This window comes from Salvia hispanica, chromosome 4 (genome assembly GCF_023119035.1).
Source record: "Salvia hispanica cultivar TCC Black 2014 chromosome 4, UniMelb_Shisp_WGS_1.0, whole genome shotgun sequence".
NCBI lineage: Eukaryota > Viridiplantae > Streptophyta > Magnoliopsida > Lamiales > Lamiaceae > Salvia > Salvia hispanica.
In genome coordinates, this window is record NC_062968.1 from 36226419 (window position 1) to 36241562 (window position 15144).

The window sequence follows — 15144 nt, forward strand, 5'->3', positions numbered from 1 at the left end:
TTTCATACCATCTCCAGTTAGATGCCCGGCATGTTTGCTGTTGTCCTATGGGTTTCAATTTGTGTGTTTAAATGCTCAACGTGCAATATATGAAACTAGAAGTTTTCATTGTTATCAATAAATTACAACCTGAATTATCAACATCGACTGTTAAGTAGTACAAGACTTCAATGTTTTGGTGTGCTTCTTTTGCGAAGTGATATAAATGTTTATAACAAAATGAAATAATCGACGGAAAGTGTGATGTGAAACATCCTATATATACTAGTATTTTACAATGATTATCGATTAAACTAGAACGATCGAAGAATGAAAACTTAATGTATAGTTTGTAGTTTGATTTTGTAATAGAGATTGATGCAGTTGTGGGTGAGAAAATCAGGAGTGAGATGAAGACAGTATAGTTTTAGTAAGTGGGGTCGGGTCAATTATGGAAGATGAAACTAGAAAATACACAATGCAAACAATATTGCACCACGTAAGCCTGTGGAAGCCCGTGGAATTTAATGGAAGTTTCTCGTTCTTCTACTTGTACTTGTGAATATATATACACCTTGGACTTTTAGATCATTCCCAGCTTTTGCATTGCTAGCTTTTCTTCAGGCCAATTTATTTCCTTACGATAATGAAGAAGTATCCAGTGGTGAGCCGGGACTATGAGGCGGCGGTGGAGAAATGCAAGAAGAAACTCAGGGGTTTAATCGCAGAGAAGAACTGCGCTCCGATCATGCTGCGTTTGGCGTAATTAGTCTTCTTCCTTTCAACCTATTTTCATCAATCATCCTGCTGCATCCACTCCTTCAATTTATGTATCTGCATCCTACTATAGATTGCATGTGAAAACGATCTCTGAATTGCGATTCTAGTTGACGTCTGTTTGAATCATTAGTCTTAGTGAGATATTCCCTTTTAATATTCATCTTGAATCCAGATGGCACTCAGCTGGAACATATGATGTGAAAACAAAAACAGGAGGGCCATTTGGGACAATCAGGAACCATCAAGAGCTTGCTCATGGAGCTAACAACGGCCTCGACATTGCTGTTAGGCTGTTGGAACCAATCAAGCAACAATTCCCCACTCTCAGCTATGCAGACTTTTACCAGGTTCATTTATTCTTTCTAGATCTCCACTAATAAATTCCTCCTATTTTCATCACCAAAACAAAAACAAAACATTTTGCTCACTCAATGTAGCTAGCCGGTGTTGTTGCTGTTGAAGTAACCGGAGGGCCAGAGATTCCTTTTCATCCTGGAAGACCGGTAATTCTTCCTCCCTTATATTGGCTTGTTTAATGCTATTATGTTGAACACACAACACTATTTTTGCAGCTAAAGTTTGATCATGTTGAGCTTTGTGCTTATAAATTCTCTTTATACTTTTCACAACCTTTTATTTAAAGAATCTTAGAAGCATACGTTATGGTTCTAATTGCAATGCATGAATCATTGCTTCTTCTTCTTTTTTCTGATTGCATAACTAGCTAGTATATCTCGTCTGTATGTATGATCAAGTCATTTCTGTTTCAGGATAAAAATGAATCACCACCAGAGGGTCGCTTGCCTGATGCCACGAAAGGTAACACTTGCTCCTTGTGTGTAATCTGAAATTTGTTTGTGGAATTGATTTTTAAGAGAACCATCACTTGAATGTCAGGCACAGACCATTTGAGGGAAGTTTTCGGGCACATGGGACTGAATGATAAAGACATTGTGGCTCTATCGGGTGGACACACCCTGGTACTCCACGAAACAAAACATTAAATTGAACTAGTCTTTGGCTGATCACAGATAGCATTGAGTTGTGATTCTTGTTTTCAGGGTAGGTGCCACAAGGAGAGGTCAGGTTTTGAGGGAGCATGGACATCTAATCCCCTTATGTTCGACAACTCTTACTTCAAGTGTGCTCTTTGAACCTCTTGCTTCCTAAACTGTTTACATAATTCCTTTTGATTAATGAGCTTGTTGAACACAGGGAGCTTTTGAGTGGGGAGAAAGAAGGCTTGATCCAGCTTCCATCAGACAAAGCTCTGCTCGAGGATCCCATCTTCCGCTCCTACGTAGAAAAATATGCTGCTGTAAGATGATCTGCTGCATTGTACTGGTTTCCGTTGATCATAATTTGCTGATTGTATTCACATGCTTTTGTATTAGGACGAGGACGCCTTCTTTCAAGACTATGCTGAAGCTCATATGAAGCTCTCTGAGCTTGGGTAAGTTTTCGTTTCGCCCCGTTTAGATAAGCTGGGGGAATGCTAACATTCATCAATCAACATTTTGGAAGTTTGACTGTATATATGCAATGACTCTTTTATTTGTTGAGGTGCAGATTTGCGGATGCTGAGTAAACTATATGATGGGTGATCTGTGCGAATTATCAAATTATGGTTACTTTATTTTTGGGGCTATCCTTTTTTTTAGTTCAGTGCATGTGGTTTGCTTTGCTTGTGTGTAATCGCATCACATCAATAAATAGTTTGGTCGTGTGTTCCAATTCTTAAAGGAGTTAAAGTTCTATACAGAAACGAATATATGTAACATGTTTTAATGCGTGAGACCTTTTGGATTTGGAATTAGGTGATGGCTGAAAAATTAGTAGATGGTACTCCCTCCGTCTCAGTTTAGGAGTAAGAATTAGTTATAGCACGAGGTTTAAGAAATTGATGGAGTGAGTAATAAATGAACTGAGATGGTGGAGTATGTAATAAATGAAGTGAGTTGGTGGAAAGTAAGATGGTTTGACTTTTTGGTTTTTTATTTATTTTTAGTTTATTTTTATGTAAATACTAGCATTTGAGTGTAATTTTAATGAATAATGAGGTAAAATTTTATGTCCAAATATTAAAGATTCTAAATGTGACTCTTAAATTGGAATTGGAACGGACTTTTGTGGCAAAATGTGACTCTTAGACTGAGACGGATGGATATGTTTTATTTCTGTAGAATATTTTGCACCTGTAAAATTCTAAATGTTGAAGTTTTACTAGCAAAATTCTTGAAATGGGCTATTTAAGCATTTAGCAAATGTATAAACCAGACCCTTACTCTGTCCCCATTTAGCAGAAATCATCCAAAAATCGCCATTTTAATGTTCCAAATTGAGGTGTGTTTGAATTTGTAGCCAATCCTTTCAATGAATACCAAAACATTCTCAAATTTTGCCATCTAGACTTTTTGATAATTAATACCAATGGCATAAATAAAAAAAATGGCTAGGTTTGGGCCATACCCATCCATACATTCCCAACCGAGCCCATTTTAATTGCACCACCCTACATGTTTTCATTAGGATTTGATGAAATCATGAAAGTGACTAGTAAATTCGCTTTACAACTTAGAAAATCAAGCCAAGATTGTAATACAGTAGAAAAGTGTGGGAACTGGGAAAGGCTGGAAATACTTAAAGGTTAAGCAATAGCTTATGTATTAATCAAAGTCAAATCGGAGACATATATTTAAGTACGTTTGCAAAGTGACGAAGAATCCACAAATCTTGTTTCTTTAAAGTAACCCACTTTTATATAAACTCGTCCCAAACTTTTCCTTACTTTTTCATCTGGAATATGCTCATTTTAACTTCTTTCTGCACAAATAATTGATTTAAGACAATATTTTCGTTTGTAGAATTAAATCTGCATCTGCGAGTTGGAAGAATATTAATTTTACTCCTTATCTCCTCAAAGTATAGTACCATAACCTATCTACCTTATTAGTAATTTTTTTGTCAATTTTGTTGAAATATGATCTAATCAAGTCTCAGTTATAAACCTAATTACACTCTTTATGAATCAATGTACTTGTTTAGACTAAATTTTCATTTTTATCTAAAAATAGTTTATGTTAATTTTATTGGATCTACACCAATTTGATTGATACTACATCCCAGTGCTAAAAATAATGGCATCAGTGTTACATATTCTTTTTTATTTTCTTGCTTTTAGGTATGTATTTTTGGTTCTACCTAATCCAGAGGAAAATCAAAATTATAATGTGTCACTTTTTGCTTTATATTTTTCAATCTTGATTGAGTGGAAATGACTACAAGCCTTTGGTTTTCACACTCAAATTGCTAGATTAGGTATAATCATATCATGGTAATATTTTATTTTTCTTGATTATACTACCGTTATTATTGAGGGGAAGGGATGACAAAGGCTTAGAAAAGTTAATTGGCTTTGCAAAAATAAATTTGAAAGCTTAGTGGAAATACTTTTACGATTCGGAATGTATATCCAGTCCTATCATCTATCATTATTCCCAGTACTATATTTGTCACTTTAGCATTTAATAGTGAGGCTGATTTCTTAATTAATCTTACAAAAGTTATCTATATTACGACTTCTGACTTCAATAATTTATTTGATGAAAATTTATTCAAATATTACTTTGATGAAAATTTATTCAAATATGATTAACTTCAATAATTTGACTTCTGACTCCACCCTTATTTATGAGTTTGTTTTTCTTTTTCTTAATAAAATTTTTAAGCCCTTTTCAGTTTTCAATACTTACCAATTTTCCCATTAAGAAATTAACGTAAATTAATATCTAAATGGATTAGGAAAATTTTCAAGTACGCTCTCAAATCTCAATTTTAATAGATTAATTATGAGTTTATTAATATGACAAAAACAGAAACGGAATAAGTTTATTTAACTCATATTGTCACTCACTATAATTGAGCGGCATTTGACATCATTTATCTAATCACCTATTATTATATTAACTTTGAAATTTGTTAAAATCAAAATTTTTATATTGTTATATGTACATGTAAATAAATTCAGTTAAAAGCTTATAATTGAAAATTACAAAAAATATTCCCTTCCTAGTTCCATCTTGCAAGCCTAAAATCCAGCCACAGTTCTCTTTTTTCTGTTGTAAAGTTAGCAGCTCTATTTTTAGCCACACCACAATGCAGTCTTATTTTCATCCCAAAATATATCAATTCAATTTTTTTCATTTCAACATTTTTTTATTATTGTCGAGTACCATATATCTGTTTAATTTTTGATATTGGTAAAAATTAAATAAATATGGAAAACTACATAACTAACTTCCTGAATTTATAGACTTAAGTACGAGGAATCATATCATTATGTTCTAATTAACGAGTATTATCAATTTTATTCTTGAAAAAAAATCAATTTTGTATTTGGAAAAAATATTACTAGTAAATTAGTAATAGTAGAAATTAAGAAAGATAAAGTAGCAGCAAAGAGTTGGACCTGGAGTCCATTCAACACTTACTTTTTTGAGTTGTTTCAACACTTGAACTTCAGCAAAAAGTAACTAAACGTCTAAACCCACTCCGTCTTTCTCTCTTGTTCACATTTTACTTATTCAAGAACCTTCAGATTTTTACTATAATTATTGTTGTTACTGGAAAACTAGGATCTTCATCCACTTGTGCTCCAAATCTTTCTGTTTCTCTTTGTAATATAGTTCATGGCTTCAACTTCCTAGTACTCTTTCCATATTCATATTTGAAGAGAGAGGAGAAATGGGGTGTGCTGGATTTCTCTTCGTTTTCTCTCTTTATTCTCTTTACCTCATGGATGTTTCCACAGCCCAGATGCCAGGTTCCTCACTTTTTTCTCTACATGCTTTTCGATTTGGTTTCAATGTTTTTTTTGGTTGAATTTCTCGTGTATTTTCCACGGTGGGTTTTTCTTTTTCTTGTCATTATTTGCTAGTTTTCCCAAGATCTCTCCATCTTTTTTTATTGTCAGTTTTGTATAAAACGATGTTTGTTAGTGTAGAGTAAGTTGTATGAGTGGGACAATTAATATGGTGCCTTTTTGCAATTCGATCTGTTGTTTGCTAAGTAAGGATACCGTGTCATATTTAAGGTGCTGGAGAGTTATGACCTATTTGTGACATTTCCTATTTACATAATAAGGAAAATTTTCCACTGTGATAGATATATGACTTGCTATAGTCTCTTACTTGAGGTTGTATTTCACTGTCGTAGAGGATTAAAATATGTTGTTCAAGGGTTTAGCAAGCCTCCAATGTTACAGTTGTTGCTTTCATAAGCTTTATGATCTGATGTAAATCTGCTATCTTCATATATGTATTTACTTCAGGGCTCGATTTGGAGACAACCCCTTGCCCTGCTTAGTGCTTATATAGGCCTTTTTCATATAATCTTTTTAGTAATGTAGGTTTCCGAAACAAATAACTTTGTGAAGCTGAGATTCCTTTATGGCTTGCGGCATCACTGGCATGCTCCTGCTTTACTTCAAACTGTTCTACTATATTTTTGTTGTCACATGTTTTGTTTGAGCTGCAAATGCTGAACAATTCACTCAAAAACCAAATCATTGACATTCTTGATTAAATAATGTTAGCTTAGCAGGGACATGCTACCAACTTAGTGCTAGTAAATTGCTTCATGTCCTTTTGTATGTGTGGTTGATGAAGTGCAGAGGTTTCAATCGATATCATGTTCAATACAAACCATAGCTCATGTCATGGCTTGTTGTATATAAGTATAGATTTACTCGGGCCTGTTAAGTGATCGCATAAACTCATTTGAATTTACTCTGATACCCAATCACTATAACAAATGCAGGTTTTGTGAGTGTGGATTGTGGTGGTTCCAATAATTTTACAGATGAAATAGGTCTTGAATGGAGTCCAGATAACTACATGTTAACTGGAGATATAGTTAACATAGCCGTAGCCAATGAGACCAGAAAACAGTATAAGACACTAAGATCCTTCCCAGCAGATGATAACAAGTATTGCTACACATTCAATGTTGTCAGTAGGACCAGGTATCTCATAAGAGCGACCTTCTTGTATGGAAAGTTTGACAACAACAATGTGTATCCCAAATTTGACATTTCGTTTGGACCTACACGTTGGGCTACTATAGTAATTTCAGATGCTAATACAATAGAGCTTCAAGAGTTAATATTTCTAGCTACAGATCCTACCATCAGTGTTTGTTTGTCCAATGCAACAACTGGTCAGCCATTTATATCCACCCTTGAGCTCCGACAGTTTAATGGTTCCATCTATTTCCATGAGTTTGAGAGCCAATTTTACCTCAGTATGTCCGCAAGAATAAATTTTGGTGCAGAGAGCGACGAACCGGTCAGGTAGACCTGAAATTTGAGAAGTCCAACTTGCTTTCATTTTTATTCTTGGAATTGGAAGTCTTCAAAGTTTCATTTATGTCGTAGGTTTCCAGATGACCCATTTGATCGAATGTGGGAGTCTGACTCGGTGAGAAAAGCCAATTACCTTGTTGATGTTGCTCCAGGAACTGAAAAAATATCCACAAAGATGCCAATTGATGTCAGCAGGGATGAATGGCCACCACAGAAGGTAATGCAGACAGCTGTAGTTGGCAGAAATGGATCATTGACGTATCGCTTGAACCTTGATGGTTTTCCTGCTCCTGGTTGGGCATTTTGTTACTTTGCCGAAATTGAAGACTTAGGTCCAAGTGATGCAAGAAAGTTCAGGTTTATGCTCCCTGGTGCTCCTGATCTTAGCAAGGCTGTTGTTAATATCCAAGAAAACGCCCAAGGACAGTATCGTTTGTATGAGCCAGGATACTACAACATTTCTCTACCATTTGTTTTATCTTTCAGATTTGGGAGGACTTCTGATTCTACAATGGGTCCTCTGCTGAATGCCTTGGAGATCAATAGATATTTGAAAAAGAGTGATGGCTCTGCAGATGGTGAGTACGACCAAATTTTCTCAAACATGCAAACTATGTCTTTCTGTTTTGATGGATTTATTACAGTTGAAAAATAAAACAATTAAAGAGTTCTTATATTATCACGGTTTGTTCTCCTTTCGTACCCCAGATTTTGTTGGGAGTTGAGTCCATTTGAGCCAGGATCATTTGTTCTTTTCTGTTTAGTAGGTTGAGGAGTTCACTCTTTGAGTGAGGAACCTGGATGAGCTTCCTTTTACTCTCATTCTGTGCTTTCCTCCAAGTTGAATAGTCTCTAATTCATCGTAATTGCAGGACCAGTTTTGGCTGCTATAGCCATGTCTTATATATCATTTAAGTGGGCAAATGAAGGCGGTGACCCATGCATTCCAGCTCCATGGTCATGGGTCCAGTGTAGTTCAGATCCTCGGCCAATGATAACATCGATGTAAGTTCTGCTTCTTTCTTGGTTTAATGTTGTAATGACAATATCTGTAGGTTATTCTTCCATTTTAGTTAGAAGTTCAGAATGGATTACATTGCAACAGATAAATATGTTTGGTTGCCGACTTTTCTAACTTAACTTGAACCTGAAAATATGATGATCATCTTTTTCGACCATTTTTGTGCTTGTGCAGTAAACTGTCTGGGAAGAATTTGTCGGGAACAATTCCAGTAGAGTTCACAAAGTTGGGCGGCTTAGTTGAGTTGTAAGTTGCTGGCTCCACTGTTTATTATCCAATGCCACATTTGTTATCCCGGTTCATGATCAAATCTTGTGCACTTTTCATTGCAGATGGCTTGATAATAACTCACTGAGTGGTCCAATTCCAGATTTTTCTGGATGCCCTAACTTAAAGATAATGTGTGTACTCCAACTGTTCTGTTTATTTATTTGCTTTATGGCAACTGATTCATTGTTTCACTGTGGCAGACATCTCGAGGATAACCAATTGAATGGTGAACTGCCTTCTTCCTTGGCAGATTTGTCAAAATTGAGAGAATTGTAAGTTTGAAGAGCTCAAATAATATCTAAACTACTAGCTGTCTACCTCATTACATAACTTCAGACAGGATTATGGTGAAACTTCAATTTTCTGAAAATTCCTCCCAATAATTTAAGTTGTTCTTTATTCTTGCTTACCTGCTAATTACTCCAATGGGAATTTTGGTTTTTTACCGTGAAAGTGTTGCACTTCCAAAAAACCAATTTTCTGACAAAATGGCCAAATTGGTGTTGTTCAATGTATTTACTTAGTATTTTTTTTCTTACATGTATACTTTTCATTAAGATTTTACGGAGTCTCATTTTCATTGGTCGCAGGTACATTCAGAACAATTTGTTAGCTGGGAAAATTCCATCCGGTCTTCTTAATAAAGACCTGAGTCTGAAGTGAGTATATTAATTGTCAGCCTATTTACTTTGGACAGTGGGGTATATATCTTCCATGGTGAATATATTTTTCTGATCAGTTGTGAATATTTATGCTTATTCATGTAAAATGCTCTCTCTCTGCCTTAACTTACAAAATACGAGTAAATTCCAAATGCATTTCAATCTTTATCTTGAAAAGACTTCTAGTAAGTTGTTGCTCAGTCTCTATCTGTGACCTCTTAATCATCCGTGTTTCAGCTACACAGGGAATGCAGGCCTTCACGAGGAGAAGGGAAGGAGCCATAAGAAAATTATTATCATCGGGACATCAGTTGGAGCTGCTGTTATGCTAATTGCTACCATTACATCATACTTCTTATTACCCAAAGGAAAGAAGAAACCTCCTCGTAAAGGTTAGATTTAAACACTTATAACCAAGGTTTCACTATGTACATCAATCTTACTTGGATGAACACAATAATTTTTGCTATATTTGATTTCTGTTAGGAGAATCTCCACATAATTTACCTCCTCAAAAGCTTGCTTCTTCGCTGGATGATACAAATGCTGAAGCTGCTCATTACTTCACGTTGGCTGAGATCAAGGATGCTACAAATAATTTTGAGAGAAGAATTGGATCGGGAGGCTTTGGGGTTGTATATTACGGGAGACTGGCTGATGGTAAAGAAATTGCAGTCAAACGCTTGACCAATGATTCCTTCCAGGGGAAGAGAGAGTTTACCAATGAAGTACGTAATACTACTGTTTAGCTAGAATTCTGCTACCGTTTGGAGAATGTTAAAGCTCTTCAATAACTTGACTACACAATTATCGGAATGATTTATTGAAATTGCTTCCATCTTTTGAATAACTTTCTTGCTAGGATTTAATTTAAAATTTGCAATTGGTTTTCCATTAACATAATCAATTTCTATCAATCTAGTTGTCTATAAAGGCAGTAAAGAAGTTGTCTATAAATTTACACCTGATTTTGAAAAGCAAAGCCTAGTAAATGATTATCCTATGATATGTTAGAGATTTTAGTGTCTGGAAATTTGATATTCTGTTTCATGCATCTTCCAATTATGTTTCCCATTCCTGCTTCTTACTTGCTAGGGTAATGGAATCTTTATTGATTTGCCAATATATCAAACTTATTTACTTTGAAATTGTGGCATCTGTCACAGATGATTAAATATATTTAAGCAACTTGTGCTGGTTAATTTCATTTCTGAAATCCATAGGGTTAGCTTTTGCATAATTTAATGAACTGTGCAGTAGTGTTATATATTTCATTCTGCTCTCTCGGATACTGATTTGAGGTGAGAACAGGTTTCTCTTCTTTCAAGAATACATCATAGGAATCTAGTACAGTTTATTGGATGTTGCCAAGAAGAAGGAAAAAGTATTCTTTTTCTCTTTCTTTCTTTACGAGTGTGTAGTATCATATCCAGTGGAATAGCAACAACTTGCTTGGTATATGATAGTCAGGTCTATTCATTGGTTTGCATTTAAACAAGAATTAATTATAAGCTCGGTTTACATTGTTGTTTTGCTTATGTTCACATGAGTCATTGCTCTTCCTTCACGCAATGCAGATATTACATCTCCCAGCAGCTTACAGACAAGAGCGACGTCTACAGTTTTGGGGTCATCCTCCTTGAGCTAATATCCGGTCAAGAAGCAATCTCTAACGAAAATTTTGGACATAACTGCCGAAACATAGTCCAGTGGGTAAATTGCACGAATACGACATACAATCGATGTGGAAGATAGCAGAGAAGGCGTTGATGTGCGTGCAGCCCCACGGGAGCATGAGGCCATGGATGTCTGAAGTCCTAAAGGAGATCCAAGATGCACTCGCCATTGAGAGGGGGGCAGAAGCAGTGAGGGAAGGCAGCTCGGACGAGATATCTAGGCGCTCGGCTCACTCGTCCCTCAACTTGGGCTCATTGGATATCGGCTCCAGCGACCACCACTACTTGGCCATCGATGAATCCATTGCACGCCCAACTGCTCGGTAAAATTATTGTGATAATTTTTGGTTGGATTGCTTTGCTGCTGCATTTAGTCACAGCCTGCTGCTGGGAAAAACTAAAACAGTTGGTGTAGATTTACTGTAAATTCCAGCCTTTTTTTTGCTCTTCATTTTTTAGGATTGGTCTATATATTGTTCATCATTCTTGACCATCTTCAGATTTTTTTTCTGGGAAATATATCGTGCATTCTGTAAAACTATAATTTTTTATACGATAATTAGAGTGAATAGTAGTGCCCTTTTCGTTTCTTTAGTTTTTCATATTTTTTGTATAGATGTTTTCTGCTTTTATCAAGTACTACTACTATATAAGTTATCTTTGAGACAAAGTTTAGACATATTGTTGCAGATATTTCTGCTTTTATTCACTCTTACACGATATAGTTTTCAAAAATTATTTCAAAATATATTCAAATTTAGTTTGATTTCAGCCACAATTTTACGTTCACATTTCAGCCCCAAACCTACAACTTTCACCATTTTTTTTTGCAGTTCTCTAATTTCATAAATTTAATTATAACTTGTGTTTTTTTCATGAATCTTAATTGTAATCTGGTGTAATAAAAAGTAATAGTAAGTAATAACTAAAAATAGTACTGTATTAATTGTTTTTACATATTTATATTGCAAGTATCGCAAATTGTAGTATATAATTACAAAAAAATTTGAAAACAGTGTTAAGTGTTTTAAAAATAATATACTTAGCAAGTATTGAAAATAAATACGTAAATAATGCAGGGGTGTGTGGGTATGTTTTGTAGAAAGTCGTAAATATTTTTGTGAGTCCAAATTGGAGAAGAAGCAGCAAGACAAAAATTTCAAAACGTCGTCGTAGATGAGGTAGACCGACAGAGGACACGTGGGGTGATATTGTAGAAGCACCCAACACCTAATCAAATAAAAACCAACGGTGCTGATAAACCTCAACTCCTTTCCAATCCCTCAATCTCAGTCGTCGTCTCCTTCCTCACTTCTCAACCCTACGATCCTTCCTCTCGCTCTCGCGCCCAAATTACAAAATTCGACGAATCCCCTTGCAGGTAACGGTTATCCCTCCTCTCTCTCTCTCCGCTGCATATCATCGTGACCTAGGGTTTCTTTTAATATGATAGATTCATGGCGGACGGGCACTCGTCGGGGAGCCCCATCTGTGGCAGCCACGACAGCGGAGGCGATCAAAGCCCGCGTTGCGGAGTCCGTGAGCAGGATAGGTTTCTTCCTATTGCGAATATCAGCAGGATCATGAAGAAGGGACTTCCCGCCAATGGGAAGATTGCTAAGGATGCCAAGGAGACTGTGCAGGAATGTGTTTCCGAGTTTATTAGCTTCATCACCAGCGAGTATGTCCATGGATTTTAATTTTGGCTCACTTTATTGCATTTTGTTGGATAAAAGAGCTGACTTGTTACGTATTCGAATTGGCTTCTTGGGTTTCTGTCAAAACTTGGGCACATGTATTTGCATTTAATTTTTCATGTGTTTATTTAGGTATGGGCATCTTGTCTGATCCAATTTTTAAAATTATTTTTTATGAGAAATTTGTTAATGGATAGCCATCTCCGATGTCTTTGGTCTTTCTATGTACATACATCATTAGGTTGTATCGATCTTTTTGAGACCAAAAGCTGAACCTTTTTTGGTGGGTGTGATGCAAGGGCAAGTGACAAGTGCCAGAGAGAAAAAAGGAAGACAATCAATGGGGATGATTTGCTATGGGCTATGGCAACTTTAGGATTTGAAGACTACATTGATCCTCTTAAGGTGTACCTGAACAGGTACAGAGAGGTAATTATGTCCTCATTTTTCCTTCTCCTTACAAGTTTCTTCATTTTTGTCTAAATAAAACTATTTTGTGTTGTGTTGCAACTGATAATGTGTGTTATCCTTTTCTGGAATCTATGATCCTGGACATCCTCTCGGTGGTGGCAGATGGAGGTGAGTTTATTCATATGTTTCTTCCAGTGAAATGAAACCTTTCTTGCTATAAAAGTTATTGATCTATGCTCAATATTTTTTTCAGGGTGATACCAAGGGATCAGCCAAAGGTACAGATGGATCTGCAAAGAAAGATGGATTACAGCAGCAAATTCCGACTTCTCAGGTACGCTGTTGAATGATGACCCAAAGAAATACTCAGTATATCTCTTTCGGACTTGTCTTTTTATAATGGATATAGATTTTAACGTACTGATTATATGTCAAATTTTCCTGCAATTTCCAAAGCTTCTTCACCAGGGTTCTTTTTCACAAGGCGTGAATTACATAAATGCTCAGGTATCTCGATCACTGTGCTTCTCATTGTCACTTAACGTCCTGTACATTCTATGTTTACATATATGTACAAACTTATTTCCTGTCTTGCACAAGATGAGGAGGTTCTTCAAGGAATTCTTAACTTTTAAATTGACTCTGGTTTGCATGTTTAATTCTTCATGGGACGTCCAGATGCACCATTTGAAAAACTATGAATAGCTGCAATATGTTTTCCCAATTTCTTTATTTCAAATGTATATACGTGGTGCTGAGTCTGCTGACTTTTTATGAGCTGTTCATAGAAAAGGGAAGTTTGCAAAAGTAATACTCCTTCTGTAGGCAAATTGTATGTTTACATTGAACTATTTGTTCTTAGATCTGTGCAGTTATGTAGTATCGACTGCTATTTATCGATGAAGTTAAATAACTTCAATGCTCAGACAATAATTTTTCGTTGAGGGGTTGCAAATAGGAAAAAGAAGGCCTTGAAATTTTCTAGCCAAGTATCAATAAAACATGCTAGTCTTATTGATCTCTAATCAATCCGGGCATATCTAACTTGTGGTTAGCCTCCAACCACGTGTGTGTTGTTCGAAGCAATATGCGGAATCAGATGTTTTGTGCTGATTGATAGTACTACTCTTTATGCGTTACATTTCCCAGTCGTTGGACAATGTGATTCTTAGCGCAGTTCCCTTTCTCATTTGTAGCAACAAGCTCAACACATGATGGTCCCGATGCGAGGCATGGACTAGAAATGGATTGTCACCTTCGGCCAAATTAAAACCCCTGTGCTGTTAAAGATTTATGTCTGTTGTATGCTGGTTTCACATTACTGCAAAGCTGTATTTAGTTTTAGATGTTGTAGCCGTCGGAGTCTGTAAATTTCTAGCTTCACAGTTTCGAGAGTCCTATCCATCTAAAGTTTCTATTCAATTAGGTTTGTATCCATCTAAAGTTTCATCTTTACTATTGATCGTGGGAGGTTTCGATATTCGTAATCTAATACTATATTATCATGTTTAACTTGTAGTGCTGTGATTGTATTCCATGCAGTCTTGCTCCATTGGAATATGGCTTTTAGGTTGTCTAATATTGGCATAGCAGCAAATACTTTCCTGGTAGTACTACTATTTTACATTTGAAAATTAATGTATCTACTAATTTTTGCATGAAAAATAATCATATTTTTATATTTTGGTCTATTCACTAGAATAAGTCTTTTTTATATTTATGGTAAGTTTTTCTATTCAATTAGGTTTGTATCATTTGTTCAATCATCATTTCGCCTCCCAACTATCGCACTCAACTTCTCAGGATTTTTACAAAGGTCGTACAAAATCATCTGTTTCTTCTACCCTATCTCTTTGAATCTGGAATCACGATATACCAAGTGATTATATCAGTATTTACAAGTTCATATTTTTAAAAATAAAACAAATGTTTATAAAATTCAAATAACAAGTCATTTATTAATGCACAGTAGATCAATGTGTATATCATTAAATAAATATAAAAAATTGGGTATTCCATAATTATAGGCCATGATGTAGAGCCACAAGTTCAGCTATTTAATATACTACAGGAGTAATACTATATTACTACTCCGTAAACATTTTGAACTAACCCATCATATGCGTACGTACACATATCTAAGTTGCTTTTCAATTAACTGATAACCAATTAACCCTCACTCCTAACCATATCCAAAAAACGAAATTTCAAAAAATCAAACAACACTTTATCAGAAACGACTTCCAATCAAATATGTATTGGTTACACTTTACAAAAATATTAGGAA

At 35.5% G+C, this 15144-nt stretch overlaps 2 protein-coding genes and 1 pseudogene across 3 annotated transcripts; all 3 read left to right on the plus strand.

Moving 5' to 3' along the window:
* The first annotated feature begins 565 nt into the window (after positions 1-565).
* Positions 566-2604, plus strand: LOC125218919 (L-ascorbate peroxidase 2, cytosolic). The gene is made up of 9 exons (XM_048120725.1): positions 566-741; positions 932-1106; positions 1197-1262; positions 1530-1578; positions 1657-1739; positions 1821-1900; positions 1975-2077; positions 2154-2212; positions 2329-2604. Exons 1-9 carry the CDS (start codon positions 626-628, stop codon positions 2345-2347), a joined length of 750 nt encoding a protein of 249 aa, XP_047976682.1. The 5' UTR covers positions 566-625; the 3' UTR covers positions 2348-2604.
* A 2661-nt stretch (positions 2605-5265) lies between these two features.
* LOC125220991 lies at positions 5266-11355 on the plus strand (annotated as a pseudogene).
* A 638-nt stretch (positions 11356-11993) lies between these two features.
* On the plus strand, positions 11994-14337 carry LOC125218149 (nuclear transcription factor Y subunit B-8). Of its 2 annotated transcripts, none has more exons than XM_048119757.1 (7): positions 11994-12130; positions 12203-12430; positions 12746-12875; positions 13020-13025; positions 13111-13191; positions 13305-13364; positions 14054-14337. In XM_048119757.1, the coding sequence occupies exons 2-7, from the start codon at positions 12207-12209 to the stop codon at positions 14096-14098; spliced, it is 546 nt and encodes a 181-aa protein (XP_047975714.1). In that variant the 5' UTR covers positions 11994-12130; positions 12203-12206; the 3' UTR covers positions 14099-14337. The 2 variants fall into 2 exon arrangements, with proteins under 2 accessions (XP_047975714.1, XP_047975715.1); XM_048119758.1 differs by having other exon boundaries at positions 13314-13364.
* Positions 14338-15144: the final 807 nt, after the last annotated feature.